Below are 17,746 nucleotides of genomic sequence, written 5' to 3' on the forward strand. Positions count from 1 at the left end.
TAGAGATCAAGAAGAAAGTGATGGAATACCACAAGTGACAAGCTCCACCTGGTTTATGGGACTTTTATCAGGGAAAGAGTGCAGGTATCAGCAAGGAGAGCATCTCCCTGAAGTCTCAGCCTTGTCTTCTGAGCCCCATGGTGTGGCTGGGACCTGTGCTTCATCCAAGTTTGATACCCAAGGGATCAAGGATCAGGAGCCTTGTGAGCACCATGAGTGTGCAGGGGCTAAAGACCCCTTCCCACTCTCTTTCCAACAAAGATTTCCACCTAAAGCAATTTTTCCTAGCAAATTAACACAAGTTGGCTGGGCTGTATTCTTCTAACAGTCTTTCACCTTCTTCGGTCCTAACCACTGGTGGGTCCTGCTCAACTGCAAGCATCCAGTGATGCTTTGGGGTTGTCCTCCTTAGGAGAGGATGGTGGGAAATAAGAGTGTCCCCTCCTCCCCGTCTTCTGCTGCCATCATTATGCAGGAGAGAAGGGGGTCTTGAACCTTAACCCCTCCGTGATCTCAAGCAACCACCTCAGATCCCACATCCTTTTGCAGATGTGGGCACCAGGGTCCTAACAAGGATACTCAGGGTCCCAGATCACCTCCAGACACCACCCTGGCACACTGCCTGCTCAGAGGATAATATATAGCATCAACACTGCTAATTGGAGCTTTCTTTACACTTCCTCCTCTGTCTTTTCTTCCACCCTTAGTTCTGCAGGGTCAGTAAGTAAGTTCACATTAAAGAAGTCTTTGCCAGTTCCCATGTGTCTGCAACAGCCTGGGGACTGCAAGGAGGGGGAGTGAATCCTCCAGCCCCCAGGGATGGGAGATAAATCCCCATGGCCCTCCCCTGCCCAAATGTTCTTCTGCTCCTTCTCCCTTTGCATTCTTCTGTTTCTCCTCCCCAGTTCTCTCCCGGGCTGTGGTCCTCAGCAGACAGCTGCTAGCAGTTTTCCTGGGTCAGCAAAAGCCAGAGCTGGGCAGCACATGCAGGGGCAAACCTGCAAGCTGTGCACTAGGGGGAAGGACCCTTAAAGGATTCTGCAGCCCAACCCCATGCCATGGACAGGGGCATCTGTCACCAGCTGCATTCAGCCCAACTTTGATCACCTCCAACTTCTCTGGGTAACGTTTTAAGCTTTCACCATCGTCAATGTAGAAAAACTTCTTCCTTATTCCAACATAAGTCTCCCCTGTTTCACTTTAAAGCTCTTGCCACTTGTCCTGTCTCACAGGCTGGGTCATTGTCCTATTTCCAGCCTGCTCTGAGAGGGTCCTCACTGGAGATACTTAGGATCATGAAATCTCAGGGGATGGCAGACAACACTGGCCATACCCTGGACATCTACATGTCCCACAGCACAGAAGCAGGAAGGATCTTTCCCAGGTGGCTAGGTGGCTGCAGACCAAGAATAAGCCATCACACCTACCGGAAAGGGAAACTGAGTCAGGAACCATGGATGAGCCCAGTTTCCTGATTTCCATGAATTTGTCGTGCTTTTCCATGGGGAGATGGTAGAGATAGGGCTTTACACTGCCAGAAGAGCCTCATTTGGAGCATGGGGCATTGCATTTGCCCTACCTGCTGCAGAGCAGCAGCATCCCTGGGCTCAGCCCTTCTTGGAAGCCCTGGAAGAATGCAAGGACAGCTCAGCCCTGTGCAAGGAGCTTCATTCTCCTCCCTTCCTTGCCCAGGACACTTCAGAGCTTTGAGCCCAAACTTTCCACAACCTCCATCAAAAAGATTTTAAGACATGGAGCAGCATTTAAGGTCTCATATAGGCTTCGGCCTTGCAACCCCATGAGTTTCAGCAAGTAATTAAGACTGTGGCTTCTAGGCTGATGAGCTGCTGATTCATGGGTCTGACCAGCACCCTTTGCTGGCAGCAGCCTGAATCTGTTTGAGGACAGTAAGGGACAGCCTGTTTCCTGATGTGATGGAGATGAGACCAAATCACCCACATAGATCCATCTGACTCAACCTTCCTAGTTCTGTCTGCACTCTGGGGGCTTGCTTTCAGGCTTGTGGCAACCTCTGCTCCACTGTGTGCAATGGCTGGACATGCCCAGGGGCTTCTGGGGGGACCTCATAAAAGCAGGACCTCACTGCATGGCCCAAAAGTGCTTAGGAAGGAGTGGCCGAGCCTCCAGATAACCACTGTTATTTAATTTATTTTTTCTAAATTAAAAAAAAACAAAACACACACACACACAAAAAAGGAAGGAAGTTAATAAATAATGTAAAGTGGAGAATGCATTAATGAAAGAGAGAGTGAGGGAGAGAGAGGAAAAGAGAGAAAGGGACAGGGCAGAGTGAGAGCACAGGAGGGAGGAGAGATATTCCTGCCTATATCGATTGGATATGATTACATTAGACCTATCAAATATTCATACTACATTCCACAAGAGGTCATTGTGTGTGTTTTTCCAATTTAGCTGTGCTGTGGTGCAGGGAGCAGGCTCTGGGTGGGAAAAGGGCTGCGCCAACATCTCCAGCCCTGCCATCCTGGGGCTGTGTCCACCAAGGTGGCACTGGAATGGCCTCAATTGGGACAGGGGACTTGGGGTGGGGTGTTTGGGGTGGAGGTGATGGGATGCTCTGGGGGATGCTGTCAAACCCACTTGTGGTGTTCCTTTGCCCTGGAGTTGCTGTTGGGGCACTTCAGCCTCTAGGAAAGACAATTCACTCACCTGTGCCTCAATATCCCTGTGAGTGATGCCTGGCTTGGCATATCTTCTGGCTGCAGAGCTCTTCCCCCATCCCCCAGTGTAAACCCAGACACATGCTTTTCATGCATGAGACAAGGTGGCATGAGCCACCCCAAGACCACCCCATTCCCAGACCCCATCCTACTCCAAGCAGCAATGCTGGAGGTGGCAGAGAAGAGGAACACCTCTTCTCTGGACTGAAGCTGTGCCAAGGGCTGGATTTCAACACAACCCCAGCCTGGTGCTTACCTCTGTGTGCGTTCTCAGGAGATGCCCGCCACCTTCCCACAGCATCCCTGTGTCACCATCCCCACGTCCCTCATCCCCAGTTTCTCCACCAAGGCAGATGCCCCCCACCCTGGCAGCCCTGGACCAGGGCTGCGTTTCTCTCCTTACATTAATAAAAAAATTTTACAGCACGGTGGCAGGAAATGCATTTTCAGTTCATCTGCTGCAGCTATTAGATTACCAGGAAATGGCTGGCTGGCTGGCGGCCAGTGGCTCCAAAGGGCCGGCGTGCACCCAGCATGAGGCAGAAGGCAAGAGCACCGTCCCTGTCCTGATAACACTGTCCCTGCTGTCCCCGTGGCATGCCAGCTCATCCCTCCTCCAATTCTGCCCCCACATCCCATGCCTGTGCCTTGCGGTGCAAAGGATGCAGAGATGGATCCATTCTCCAGTTTGGAGGAACTGGGAACACTTGGAGAATCCTTTAACAAACCGTTGCTCTTGTCTTAAAGGCAGCAGAGCCCAGAGAATCTTGACTGTGCTGGGAACAGAGAAAGAAGGAATATTTGGGACTGGGAGGTACACCAAGAAGGGAAGAGCTTGGTTATTCCAGACTGGGGTGTTTTGGATTACCAGAATAAGCTGGAGGCAAGAGGAGCATCAGAAGGAGTTAAATTCATGCTTTTGTTAAAAAAGCAGGGTCATTGCGGGCTATAAATGGCTATAAATACCTGTGGGGTGATGGTGCTAATGAAGGAAGGGAATTGCTGGCAGCCCATGGAGAAATGAGGACCAGCAGTGGTGGTTGGACACGGTTTTTAGGCTAGGCTCCTCCTAGACATGCCCTGGGCGCTCTGTGAGTGAGCAAAGCAAGGTCCCGCTGCTTTGCAGTTGGTTTGGTGACCCCGGTGCTCTTGCACCTTCCTGGGACCTCCACTTTTGGGATGATCCAGCAAGAACCTTGGATGGGTTCTCAATAGGTGGGAGATGGGAGAGGGCACTCAGGAGGAGGGGACTGAAGGATGGAGACGAGGCAAAGAAATGGGAGTGGAGCATGCAAGGGAGCAAAGTGTGGGGAGAAAGCAAGGTCTGAGCCTCACTGAGGTTTATTACAGTTTAACAGAACAGAAACCCTGGTTTGTGTGGAGGGGACCGGCTATTTTTAGCTGTGGGTAAGATGTCAGCTCTGAAAATAGCCCGCTACCAGATCCTAATGAAATCCCTCTCCCTTTGGCTCTCACCCTGAGTGAGTTTGGAGGGGGAGGATCGCTGTCACACCCGCAGCTGAGGAGCTCCTGACATTCACAATGACTTGCCTTTTTGCTTTTTTTTTTTCCTGCCTTTTCTCTCTCCCCCCCCCCCCCCCCCCCCCCCCCTTCTTTGCCGGCTCTGCCTTACGCTGAGCAGAGGAGTCACCAGCCAAAAAAGTGAATGTGGGGGTGGTGCTGCTTAGCTACGGCCAAATCCCAGGCAACATGTGACCAGATAGGCAATTTAATACCAAGCCTTTCTCCCCTGTACACTCGCGTTCAAGTTAAAGTGACATTGAAATGGGAGCTCCAAGGGATGAAGGCAAAGAAATAGGGGGGAGCTTCCCTCCTGCTTCACTCCTAGGGATGAGTTGTGCCTGTTGGGTTGGGACTGGAGTGAGAAATGCGGTACCCAGGTGAGGGACTCTGGGACAAGGTGTGAGCCCCATGGAGCAGCAGTCGCTGCTCAGCAGAGGCAGCCGGGCATAGGGAGAGGTGTCTATGCTCACCAGAATGAAGGTGTGGGGAAGGGCTTGGTTTTTTCCCCCCTGCTTGCTAAGCAAAGGAACTGCACGATGCAGAAGGGAGATGATGATTCTTCCCTCCCTGCGCAGCTGTCTGTTCATTCTGTGAGCAGTGGGGCAGATGTACCTGGTTCCTCCTCACCGAGGCTTGTTTTGGGATCCCCACATCTCTCACCCTGGGAGAATCACAGCCTTTTAATTCCTCCCCAGCACTTGCTGCTGCTTCAGAAGAGCTGCTGGCGCTGTCTGCCTTCAAGTGGCTTTCACATAATACAGACTGTCAGGCTAGATGAACATCACGGTCCCTTCTGGCCCTAAAATCTGTGAATCTAGAAATTAGAGGGCACCAGCACCTTTTTGTTTCTGCCTGATTTAATCACGGGAATCGTGTGTTCTCTCCGCCCCCCTCATTCTTTCTCCCCCTGTGTCTTTAACTGAAGATGAATCTTTTCTGCTGATGCCCAGGTCTGGCTGAGAGCACCAGACGGGATCAGACACCTTCAGCCTTGCTCTGGGATTTTCTCCTCCCTGGGCTGATCACAGCAGTGAGCTGAGCACTGGGGGACCGTGGTGCTTGGAGGCTCTCCTGTCTGCTTTAAACAGCGGTTGAATGTTTCAGACTCCAGATTTAGCCCCTATGGCTTTGTTAAAATCTGTATGATTTTGTGCATAGCTCTAAAAACCTTTTTGTGCTGTTATTGAGGAAGGGAAGATGGATAGCTCCGCACTGTCAGCTGTCCCAGAAGAAGCTCCAAAATAAGAGCAGAGAACAGGGCCTGGGGAGCTGCTGAGGATGGGACCCCAGGGGTGTTGGAGGGGTTAAGAGGTGACAGATTCCAGCTGGGAGTAGTCACCCAAAGGGCCATAGGGAACAGCAGGCACGGGTAGTGTGGGGACACGGGGCACAGTGAGATGCTAAATCATCTGCTCTCACAGGAAGAGGATATCATAGAGCAGGGGAGACTCACAGCATCCTCTGTGCTATGACTGTGCACAGACAGGGGGCCACATCCCTATCCCAGTCGTGACCCCCCCTCCCCAAACCTGCTGGAGGATCTGTCCCAGACCCTTCCTTCGGGAGCATCCCTCAACTTTTCCCCTCTGCAAATCCATCCCAGACCTATCTCTTTGGAGATGCTGTGGTCAATAACTCCCCAGGAGGCTGCTATTCTCCCTTTGCTTCCCACCCTCCCACTTGTCTCGGCATCTCGGCATTCATGCCTTTCGGCCCTCCCTCGGCAGCAGGCAAGGAATAAAGCGGCGCCGAGCACGGCGCGGGCTGCAGGGATGCTGCGAGACGGTGGAAGGGAAAGCCCAAATTGCTGCACGCCTTAAGGTGGGAGCGAGAGATCGGGGCTGGGAGAACGGGAGGACGCGCACACGTGCTTGTCTGGAGGCGGGCGCTGGGGTTTGGGCACCTCGGTGCTTTCTGAGCCTTTAAAACCCGATCTGGGAGCGATGTGATGAAGAGGAGGGGCTGGTCAGATCGGGATGTGGCGTTTTTGGTTGTGGGATGCTGCTGCTGAGGGTCCGTTCCCCACTCCTGGAGCAGCACCTCTGCAAGCATCCCCTGTGGATGGAGGGATACTTAGAAGTGAAATACCTAAAAACCAGTGTGGACAGGAGCAGCTATGTATCACCAGAGAGCAGGGTGCCTCGTCACTGTGCTGGGCTTTTGCTGGCATGAGCTGAGTGGGAGCCACTGAGCTCAGTGGGGTCATTCTGATTAAAGCCAATCTGTGGGGCAACAAGTGGCAGAGCTGTTCGGCACCCTTATCTTCCTTCCCCAGCCACACAGCCAGCCTCACTGGGCCTTCTCTGAGTGGTGACCTGCCCTGGGGTGCAGGTTCCCGTGCTGCTTGGGCCTGCACAGGTTGTTGTGTGCTTGGTTCTTTCACCCTAATTCCTCAGAGATGGGTCCTCAGCCCCCTTGAGATACTCTACGGTGGTTCGCTCAGCCAGAAAGCATTGCTCAGAAGGATTTGTGAAGGGCTGAGGGGTAAATAGCAAGGCTAGGAGCTCAAGCTGGCTCCATAGCTATGTGCAGTGTCACCAAGGAGAAGCCTCCCTCCTGGAGACCACTAACCCAGGTCCTGTTTCTTTCTAGATGAGCCCCGAGGGCATTGCAAGGGTCCTCCGTGTGCCCAAGCCTCACAGAAGGCAGCATGAGGAGGGAGCACAGGGCATAGGGGGCACAGAAGGTCCGTGTCTTGCTTGGACTTTGAGTCGGGGGGGGGGGTTGTTCCTGGGAGAACAGTGGCTGTGGGGCTGATTTTGGGGAGTGTACCATAGGAAAGCCCCTTTCCATCCTCTCTGAGCTTTGATTACTGATTCAGAATTAGCAGCGTAAGAGGTGGATGACATCCAGGCTCCTATTGATGCCTCCCAGATGCCCAGAAGAGGTGACTGGGACTGGGGAGCAGGTGACAGTGCCCATAGCACGGTGATTTACACATCAAGGTGACAGCACAGGTCGACGCCATCCCCTGTTTTGTGCTGCCAAACCCAAGGCGCTTCCAGCACACCGTGCTCGTGGTGGTGACAAAATGAACCGAACCCACGAGTGCCGATGGGATGGGGCTGTATGGGGCTGTCCCCTGTGTCCCCCGGGGCCGAGGAACGGGGACGGCGGGGCTGTCCCGGTGGGCGCGGATGGGGGAAGCAGAGCCGGAGGAGAGACGGAAATGTTTAAATAGCGCCTGCTGCATCCCGCAGCGCTCGGCTCTGTTGCAGTCATTATCTAGGGAGCGGATGCACAGGGCTCTATGGGGACCGCTAATGGGCCGATTCAATTTCAGCTGGATGACGCCACTTAGGTAAGCATTAAGAGCTCCAGCTCCGGGAAAGCGAGCGGCAGAGAGAGAGAGGGAGAGGGAGAGATGCTAACGGGCAGCACTAAATCCCTCCCTCCCTCCCATCCTCCACGCTGCCCCCATTCACAAGGACCTGCCTGCATTCACAAACCCGAGCCGGGCAGCCCTGCAGGGCTCTGCCTCGCTGCCCCCGGCTGTGGGGCCGGGGGGGGCGGCCGGTGCCCCATGCCCGTGCCGCCCGCCGGCCCCTAGGGCTGGGCACGGCGGATGGAGCGGCGGCGGGGTGAGTGGGGTACGGGACACGGGTGGGTGCGGGATGTGCGTGGGGTGCGGATCACGCGTGGAGTGTGGGACACGCGTGGCTGCTGGTGGCGATACTGGATCGTGGGGAGCACTCACATGGATCCACGCGCGGGGTGCTGGACACGAGTGGGGTGTGCGCGGGGGGGTGGGAGGAGGGCTGCAGGTAGGGACTTGGCCACACATGGGCACCAGTGGGGAAAGAAGGGGTCCTGCGTGGGGGAAGCCCTCTCTATTCCCACCGGAGTGCTCTGCAGAGCTCATCCCCAGCTCGCAGCCACCTCCAGTGCCTGTAAATCATTTGCTTTTACGATCCTTCCTCTGGACCATTATCACACGAACTTTATATGTTTGGGGCTGCTGCCGGTCATAAAGCTCGCCCGGTTTCCGGGGCTGGCATGCCCGCTTGGCAGGCAGGGTGTGAGGAGGAGGAGGAGGCTGGGGGCACGCTGCCCCGCTCCCCCCAACAGGCAGGTAGGTAGGGAGGGGGTGGCAGCACTGTGGGAACAGGGCAGGGACCTTCTGCAGCCCCCACTGTGCCTGGGGCAAGGAGCGATGGGAGCAAGTGGGGTTCTGGAGGGCAACAGCCGCATCCCCACTCTCAGTGGGTGTTCAGTCCCCCTTTCCACCATGCCACTGCACCAGGAGACCCCCAACTCCTCCATCTCCCTGTGGATACCCCAGCTCATGTTTGCTCAGGTCACAGAAAGAGACATTTTGTCTAACCCCTACCCCTGGATTGTAGGTCCAGGAGCACCTAAACCCAGGTTTGGTGCCATGGGTCCTCCAAGGAAATGCCGTGCCCCAGGTGCTGCATCCAAGACCAGGACCCAGATCCTAAGGGCCTGGGTTGCAGCATGATGTGTTCCTATTGCCAGGTCCTCTCTGCCTCCTGTCCCCCCCATGTTGCAGCATCCTCCACACTGCTCCTGCTGCCTAAGCCTGGCTCTGCTTCTTGAGTGCAGGACTAGGTGGGTGTAGTTGCCCTTTGGCAGCTCTCACTCTCCCAGTTCCACCAACTCCATTCCCACAGACCCTCCCCTGTCCTGGGTCTCTCTCTCTGGGTCACATCTCACTTTCAGCCCACCCATATGAACCTGCCCAGAGCTCCCAGTCTGCCTGGTTTGAGTCCTAATGCACAATCAGTGCCAAACCCAGCACCCAGATGAAGGGGATGGACACCCAGATGTGAAGAGCTCCAGCTGCACTGGGTGTCAATCAGCCTAATGCCCCTTGAGATGGGATCCAGGTCCTGAGAGATGCAGGAATGCACTGAAGCTGCTATGCTCTCTGTTGCATGGTTCCATCTGCAGACTGAGACTCATCACATCTCTTCAGGGGTCCATAGGGCTGCCGCTCCTCAGCTTGTGCTTCTGTGAGAGCTTGGCTTGCATGGCCCATTCCCATCCTGGAATTATGCTCACGCAAACTGTGCTGGGTTAGCCGTGCCCTCCTGGCTCACCTTGTATTCCCACTGAAGAAACCCATTCCCAATTGGCCGTGGCCATCCAACAGTGGGAACACTGATTCACCACTCTCATTGCTCTGCATGGGGTGAGCATTTCACTCAGGATCACTTAGAAGTGGGCTCCTTGCAAAGGAAAAAGAAAACAATGCAAAAAAACCCCACCATAATTCTAAGCAGATTGGTTGCATTTTTTTCCTGGGAAGGGGGATGGGAGAGGGCACTTCTTGCTTTAACCGTCAAAGTAAGTTGCCTTTGCTTTTCCTGCTCTTCAAGGTCAGCCTAGCTAATGAAAATCAATCTTCCCTCTGCCTCTCTCTGCTGCATGAGCAGATTTACCTGTGGCCCCTCACCTACTTGCTGGCCTTTTCTGGCCACGGGAGCTCCTATGGAACAGCCTTCCTGTGGGCACTGTGACAATGCCTGTGTCACCCGTGGATCAGATGTTTGATCTGCCAGGGAACAGCTTTGTTCCAGGGAAGTTGGCTGTGCACACGCAGCACATATCCAACTGAAATCTGGACTGGAAGTTCTTGGGGGAAAAGCTCCTGGATGAGTACTGGCATGCAATGAAGCGCATCCACGTGGCTGCTCCATTTTTGCATGGCAGCTTTGGTGCAGAAGCAAGACAAGCTGCTTACATCAGCTTTGCCTTTGGGGTTAAGTGGAAGTCTGCCCTTTTGTGATGAAGATGTGAGTGGGAAATCTGCACACTGCACTGAGAAATGCCAGGGCCTGGGGAGTCCCAGTCCCTAGCCAAGCACATGTTGTATTAGTGGTGATTTGTTGCTGTTGTTACTTGTAATTAAATGTTTTTGGTTCCCTCCCTCCCTGTGCCCCTGGCTCATGACAGTTTCTTGAGCTGGAGATGCTGTTCCCAGCTCTAACATTGGACAAGTCTCAACCCTGAGTTTCCCCTCTTCTAGGAAGGACAGACAGTGCTCATTGGTGCTGGCAGGAGTTGGGGAACCTTCCTTGGAAGGACACAGAGCATTGGGAGATGCTGCATCCACCTGAGCCAAGGGACAGGTCTCACTGTCCCAGTGTTTGAAAATGTCCAGCCAACATCCTCCTGGGCTCAGCAGCGCCTGGAGTTGTTTGTTAGGAATAAGATGTTAGGAAGAAATTTTTTTTACTCAGGGTGGTGAGGCCCTGGCACTGCTGCCCAGAGAGTTGTGGGTGCTCCATCCATGGAGGTGCTCAGAGCCAGGTGGGATGGGGCCCTGGGTAGCATGGAGCACAGTGGAGGGCAGCCAGCCCACAGCAGGGGTTGGAACCGGATGGGATTCAATGTCCCTTCCAACCCAAGCATTCTGCGATTGTATGAAATTCCTTAGGACCTCCACGGGCTGTAGGGATGAAGTGTTATGAAGCATAAAATGAATGTTCCTCTCTCTTCTTATGGCATCCCTTAGGACTTTTAGATGTACCCTGATGCTGCAGGCTCTCTCCAGTCCTGGCGATGCAGCTCTCTTCCAGCGTGGCTGAACTCAGCTGTGACGAGACGATGGACCCCCCGGCTGAGGACTTCCAGCAGGTCCTATCCATCGACCAAATCCGCTCCATCCGTGCCAGCAACAACTACGTGGAGAGACCAGCCACCTGCTTCCAGCAAGCCCGCTCCAACCCGTCCCTCTCGCAGCCACCGCACAAGCAGGAGTGGTCTCAGGACCGCCTGGCATCCTCCACGCTGCAGGACCTGCACCGCAGCCACAGCCAGCAGCCCCACATGCCACCCTTGCAGCAAGCCATGAGCCACTCCAGCACGGCCAGCTCCATGTCCCAGAGCTCCACGGCCTCTGAGCAGCGCCTGCTCAGCGCCCTGACGCCGTCGCACTCGGGCCACTCGCTGATCCGGACGCAGCCCAGGGCCGGCGAGCTGAAAGCGGAGGAATCTCCCTTAAAAGGGACAGTGGAGAAGGGCAGCCTGCACGGCGGGCACCTCTTCATCTGCGAGGAGTGCGGGCGCTGCAAGTGTGCCCGCTGCACGGCTGCCCGTGGCCTGCCCTCCTGCTGGCTGTGCAACCAGCGCTGCCTGTGCTCCCCAGAGAGCCTCCTCGACTATGGGACTTGTCTCTGCTGCGTCAAGGGCATCTTCTACCACTGCTCCAGTGATGACGAGGACACCTGTGCCGATGATCCGTGCTCCTGCGGTCCTGGTTCCTGCTGTGCCCGTTGGGCTGCCATGAGCTTCCTCTCCCTCCTCATGCCCTGCCTCTGCTGCTACTTTCCCACCTTGGGGTGCCTCAAACTTTGTCAGCGGGGTTATGACGGCCTGAAACGTCCCGGCTGCCGCTGCCAGACCCACACCAACACGGTGTGCAGAAAGATCTCCTCCTCCAGCGGCACGCCTTTCCCCAAGGCGCTGGATAAGCCGGTATGACCCTCCTGGGGAGGACAAGCAGACGATTCCTCCTACTCCTCTCCCCTTCGTCCCTATGCTCCTCCAGCTGCCCCTGCTCTGCAGCACTCCCCTGCCCCCTGCCTTCTTCCTAGGAATGAGACTCAGGGTCCCTGGGCCATGGCTCTTCCCATGGGAGGAGGAGCTGGGGCCATGCATCCCAAGCTAGAGTCCTCCAGGAGCCCAGCCCTTTTCTCCCCTTCCAGCACTTTTCAGGAGTGGTCTCCATTTTCTCCCACTGCCTACATCCTGCATCCTTCAGGTGCTGCAGGGTCCCACTGAGCAGCAGCGGCCTCCCTGCCTGCTTGGAAGCCATCAGGAGATGCCAGCCAGATGGCACCTCATTTTTCCTGCCTCCGAGAGGAATGGAAATTGTGGAAAGCTTTCAAACCTTTCAGCTGCTGCCCAGCTGCAGTGAGGGGAAGGTTCCTCTGGGATGCGATGGAGAGCAGGATGCTGGTTTGGAACAGCCATTCATTTCTCCATGCCTGGAAGTGAAGGGTCTTCCTCCAAAGTGCAAACCACAGTGGGATGGGAGAGAAGACAGTACTGTCACCCATCTCCATCCCATCACTGAGCAGATGCAGCTCCCCGTCTATACTTCCAGGCTTGTCCTTGAAGTAGGGTGAAGTAGCCATGGGGACAGAGCTTTGTCCCACCACCCTGTTTCCTAGATCTGCCTTCTGCCTGTCTGGTACCTTCCACCAGCACTGAAATCACTTTAAAAAAGTCCCCAAACCCAACTATTGACAGCCAGCTCTTCTCTCTCTGCTGCTTAGCACCGACCTGAGGTGGGCTTTGGCTTGGGGAAAATGGAGAGTTGAAGGGGGTGTCCACAGAGGGAACCCCAACCTTCCTTCCCTGCAGAAGTTGCCTTTGAGCCCTCACCTTGCTTTCCTTGGCCATCAGTGTGCCACAGCACTGTGACTTCTGAAGATATTCTGCAACAGTGGAGATGGGGCTGAACTGAGCCCTTGGGCTGCGCCATCTGCAGACCACGATTTGGGGTCAGTGCTTCACGGTTTACGTGCTGTGATAAAAGCCAAACACGTTGCTGCAGCTGTGGGTAGATCCTTCCAGACCTGGGCTCAGCCCCATCTCTGCTTGCCACTGGTGGGTCAGGGGAGTTTGGAGCTGGCATGACGTCCCGAGGCTGTCCCTCCTCTGAAACGTGTGTGTGCAAAGGGAAGCAGACAGTCCCCCTGGAGAAATATATGCAAAGTCTCCCTTGGCTTCCTCCAAGACTCTGCTGTCCAGGGCTTGCCCATTGCATTCACTCAGCCACCTCTTTCTGTAGAGTTCTGTGGATCTATTTTTGTATATATAAATATAACGTTAGGATGGCTAGGACTATTACTAATAATATCCATGATACTGCTGTGAATGGTGCCAGATGCAAGGTTTGGCTTCCTGGTACACTTCCACATTCTGGAAGATGATTTCCCGATCTGTTTATCACTAATCCTAGACCTTGAGTTCCTAGGTAGTCGGGAGAGGGGGAAAGGGAGGCTTAGAGGTTGCAGAGAGGGAGTAGGATTTAGTGCAGGCTGTGGGGTGAGCCAGGAGGTAGCATTTCTTGATGGGATTCATCTTCCCATACATTTGCTATCTAAAAATCACAGCTGATCCAAGCTCCCTCTGTTGCAGGAAAAAAAAAAAAAAAAAAGAAAGAAAAAAAAAGCAGTTCCAGGGAGTGATTCATCCTCCTCAGAAACATTAATTAAAATGTGTGCTGCTGGTACTTGACTCCTTTGATTCTAAGGGAGCTACATGTTGAAGGTGTGAAGGGGAGCTGAATCTCATCCCTGGTGGGGAGTCTGTGCCTGGGGTGACTGAAATCCTCACCCTGGTTTCATCCATTGCCCAAGGGGCATTAATGGAAAATGCTTCTAAAGACTCAGAGCCCACTTACCACGAGTGGTAGGGAATTCAGGATGATGCTGTTGCTTACAACCAGGATCTTGTACTGATAAGGAGGGAGAAGATGACGCCTGTGCAGTTTTGCCATTGGGTTTTAAGGCGATGACCTTCTCAGACAATAGCCTGTATGTGTCTGTACCAGCACAAGATCAGCCCATCTCCGTGATATCAATTACATAATACATCACAAACGTATTTATCCATATGCCAGCAGTTACTTGGCATATGGATATTTCCGAGTGATGTTTGGGGGACAGACTTCCACCAAGAAGCATCCTTCCTTTTCAGTTCACTTTTCTATTGGTGTTCATTAAACTTATTCCTCCTAAAAAGTGTAAAACTTCTTTAGGAGAAAAAGTCCCTTTTTTTTTTTTCATTGAGGATTTGAGGAACTGGCTTTCTTCAGCAAGAATGTGAAATAGTTCATTGAAACTTTCAGAAGAAAACTAATGAACAGAATTTTCCAACTTGCTCTACTTTGATTTTTTTCCTCCTCTTTTTTAAGTGGAGCTGTCTTGTAAATTTAGTTACCACCTCTGTATCTCTGCAATTCATTGCTTCCTCTCCTGATGGTGGAATGACTCAACATGTGAAGCTTCATCATTTTCACGGCCTCCCAAGTCATGCAAGTATGGGGTGATCTCCTCCAGGTGCTGGAGCTGTGGGATGAGAAAATGGCTGTCCAGATACCATCTCCTCAGAGCCAGTTTGGCATGGCATCATGCAGTGAGGTGGAACCCAGCACTACTATTGCAGCACATTTACCTTCAGCAGTTGGTAGGAGTCCAGGTTGCCCTCTACATATGGACTTTTTCTGGGTCAGCATGTAAGTCCCACTCCCAACAGGGAATCATGCCATAACGAGAGTGCAGAGCTGAGGAGTCCGGCCAGGTCTCTTGGATGTCCCATCTCCTAGAAATGCCAAACTCATGAGATATATCTGATGGAATATGGGGCATGTAGAAAGGAGTTGAAGAGGACCCAGTTGGGCACGGAGGGCTGCCAGACCAAGCAGAGCCTAAGTTGGACTGTGTGGAAGGTAAATCAAAGCCACACTGAGGTCTTATAGTTGCATGGACTGGAGATGTTCAGAGCTGGTTTTTGCCAAAAGCTCTCCAGGGATGTCAGCTCCAGTTCGCCGAGCCCATCTGGTGACAGGAAGGCTGTGGGTAACCTCTGATCATGTCTGTTTTTCCTGAGCTTTTCCTAATGTCTTCAGACCAGTTCCATCCTGCTCCCTTCTGGCTGCCGGATAGTTTGGTTTCTCTGCAGAGAGGGCTCCAATTTTGGTTGGAGTTCTGAGCCCCTTTCCTGCCCCACCCTGTAATGAGTCAGATAACATCTGCTCCAGATGTTTGTGTGTGGCTGTTTGTCCTGACAGTTTGGGTCTCTCTGTCCCAACGCATCTTTCTTGATTTTCTGTTTGGAGAGTTGCATGACAAGTCCTGTTTTCCCTGCACTTCTTGGACCTCACGAGGATGGAACTGCTTTGCAAGACAGTGTTTCTCCATGTTGTGCATCTGTGCTGGTCATGGGCTTCTTTCCCAGGAAACATATGGGGCTTTAGGGCAAATTTAAGGAGAGATGCCCAGATGCCAAGGAGCAGGAGACAGGGCAGGAGCTGCTGAGCAGGACCTGAGCTCCCCCTGCTCTGCTCTTCCCATCTCCTCCAAAGACTCCTGATGGTGTCTGCTCTATGCCATGGCTTCTCTCAGCCCTGTTCCCCTCCTTTAATACTTGATGACTGGTCCCAACACTGTTGAGGAGGAGTCACTGGGGACCAAGCTGGAGCTCCCATTCCATCCCAGTTCCCCCAGTCTTCCCAGTGGAAGTAGGTGGTGATTGGGGTGTAGCTCAGGTTGGCATCCATCCTCGGGAAACCTCTTTGTCTCACACCAAAGGAGCTGAGGACATCAGAAAACAGTTTGGCAGGGTTGGGTTTCTGGAGGAAGGTCTCTGAGATTGCATTCTCGGACTCTCATAAAATTCTGTTGAGTCAGCTCTTCCCTATCCTCATGTATGATCCCAAAGACTGGAAAAGGTGGGGAAGTATCATTGGCCAAAAGATGCCAAAGCACAAAATCACAGCTAATCAACAGCTGCTGTAGTGCAATAAAGAGGGACAAACTGGGCTTACTCGAGTGGGATGCACCAGGGAGGAGCATGCTGTGCCCCAAGCTTGCTGTTTCCAGCACCTCTCCGTTAATTTGCTCTCTCTCTCTCATTCTGGACCATGGGTGTTTTGAGGCTGGAGAACACTGAGAGCTCTTTGGATACTGGAAAGTCTATCTTTCTGCGATAATAGAAGAAGTAAATAAAAGAAGAGTTGTTCCCCTATCCCACCGGAAACCCCATCATTGGTCTTCAGTGGAAATGAAGTGAGGCTGGTCTCCTAGGAGCCCACAGAGCCCACTCCTTCAGGATACTTGCAGCAGCTGGAGGTTGCAGGTTCAGATCTGAAGCAGAGCTGTGACCTCTTACAGGCTCACATGCTTCGGGATATTTCTCAGACAGCACCAGGACCTCTTGCAAACACCCAAAGGGCTTCAACAGGAGCAGAACCAAACCCTCCTCTGTGAGTTGCTGGTGTGGCTGGTCCCCTCCTTCCCTGACGAAATCCCTGTCCACCTTCTCTTTTCCTTCTCCCCATCTCCTGGCAGTTCCCTCAGGCCTTTGTGATGCTCAGTGGACAGGCAGCCTCCTGTCTCCCCGGTATCCTCAGCACAAAGCTCTCCCAAGAAGACAAGTCCCCTTGGCCTTCAAAGGAGAGCCTCACACCAAGAACCGAAGCCTCTAATTCTCCATTTAACTGGTACAAAGGCATTCTGTACAGTGTATAAAGAGATCCCTCCCTGGCTGCCTTTATTTGGGTTCCTTTCTATAAGGTATAATACATGTTTATAACCTGATGGATGTTTCTTTCTTTTTTTTTTTTTTTGACAATACTCTTGTAAATTTAAAAGGAAAATAAAAACAAAGCAAACAAACAAAAAAAAACACAAAAAAACCCTCTAAAAAAACAAAGTATTTATTTCAAAAGTTTATTTTAAAGATAAGAAAAAAATAACCTATTTATTTTAATGCACCTACTTCTGTTCGGTTTTCTTCTCTTGCAAAGCTAATAACTGATAACTGAACCACTGCTGAGATGAAAGAAGTAATTCTATGGGTGGCTTCACAAGCCCACTTAGAGCAACTATTCAATAAAAATATATATTAATTTTGAAAGTGTCTGCTTGTCTTTGTGACAGCCAGGGCATGACTCAGGTTTGTGCTTTGGCAGGGTTCTGAACAGGTGCTGGCTGGCATCACACTCTGCTGGCATGGAATAGGTGTTGGTGGGGATCCTTTTTGGCTCTGACACTTCTCCCCTCTTCTGGTGCTTAAAGAAAACCTCAAAAATCTCAGTGTTTGACTCCCTGCTGTGGCTGTTCCAGGTTCTTCAAGCATGGTGGGTTCCTGGGCAGCAAAAGAAGGGACTGAGATGAGACATCCCTGAGATCTGTTGAGGTTTGGTCCCCAAAATACATTTCTGAAGCCCCTTCTGGAGTGCATTCTCTATGCCTCTCAGCATAAAGCCTTTTCTTGGGCTGTTTCATTGGCTCTGGAGCCTGTCTCTGGTACCAGAGCATGCTTTCCAACACATATGCCAAGGCCGCACCACAGCATTCAGGATCTGCCTCGGGGTTTCGGAGGACAGATGTGAGTCTAGTCCCTGCTGTGATTCATTCTTCCCCTGCTTCTAAAACAAAAGATGACTTTGGCCCATTTATCATTGCCAGAGTCCCTCTTAGGCACAGCCAAGCAGTCCGGTTCCTTGATGCAAAGCCTGTTTTAACTATGTTAGAGCCTTTTTGGTTTGTGTAGTACCACCTTCCCATGCCTACCCTGCCCCTATCAGTCCATGTCACTGATCTTGTGAGGTATCTACAAGGCAAGACAAAGCAAGGAAAAGAACAGTAATGCCACATTAACAGAGAATCACAGGCAAGTGGCCCACAGGCCATCTGAAAGATGGTCACAACTCAGGCACTTTCCTTCTCTTGTTTATATTAGCCCCAGAAATCACAAATAGTCCTGCTGGTTGGGCTTTTTCTCCCTAGAATAGGTTGACTCTTTAAACTGCATGATCTTTGCTA

General features: G+C 52.6%; 1 protein-coding gene across 3 annotated transcripts in view; it reads left to right on the plus strand.

Moving 5' to 3' along the window:
• Positions 1-13,793, plus strand: part of SPRY3 (sprouty RTK signaling antagonist 3) — a 69,596-nt gene extending 55,803 nt beyond the window's left edge. The window contains exons 1-2 of one of the 3 annotated variants that reach the window (XM_065729607.1): positions 7,381-7,804; positions 10,702-13,793. In XM_065729607.1, coding sequence (XP_065585679.1) covers positions 10,749-11,669 — 921 coding nt within the window. In that variant the 5' untranslated portion in view covers positions 7,381-7,804; positions 10,702-10,748 and the 3' untranslated portion in view covers positions 11,670-13,793. Of the gene's footprint in view, positions 1-7,380; positions 7,805-10,701 lie in introns of those variants that run through there. The other 2 variants (XM_065729608.1, XM_065729610.1) reach the window with 2 other exon arrangements.
• The last annotated feature ends 3,953 nt before the right edge of the window (positions 13,794-17,746 follow it).

This window comes from Cyrtonyx montezumae, unplaced genomic scaffold (genome assembly GCF_038088225.1).
Source record: "Cyrtonyx montezumae isolate F1298 unplaced genomic scaffold, pur_monq_1.0 scaffold_11, whole genome shotgun sequence".
NCBI classification, from domain to species: domain Eukaryota; kingdom Metazoa; phylum Chordata; class Aves; order Galliformes; family Odontophoridae; genus Cyrtonyx; species Cyrtonyx montezumae.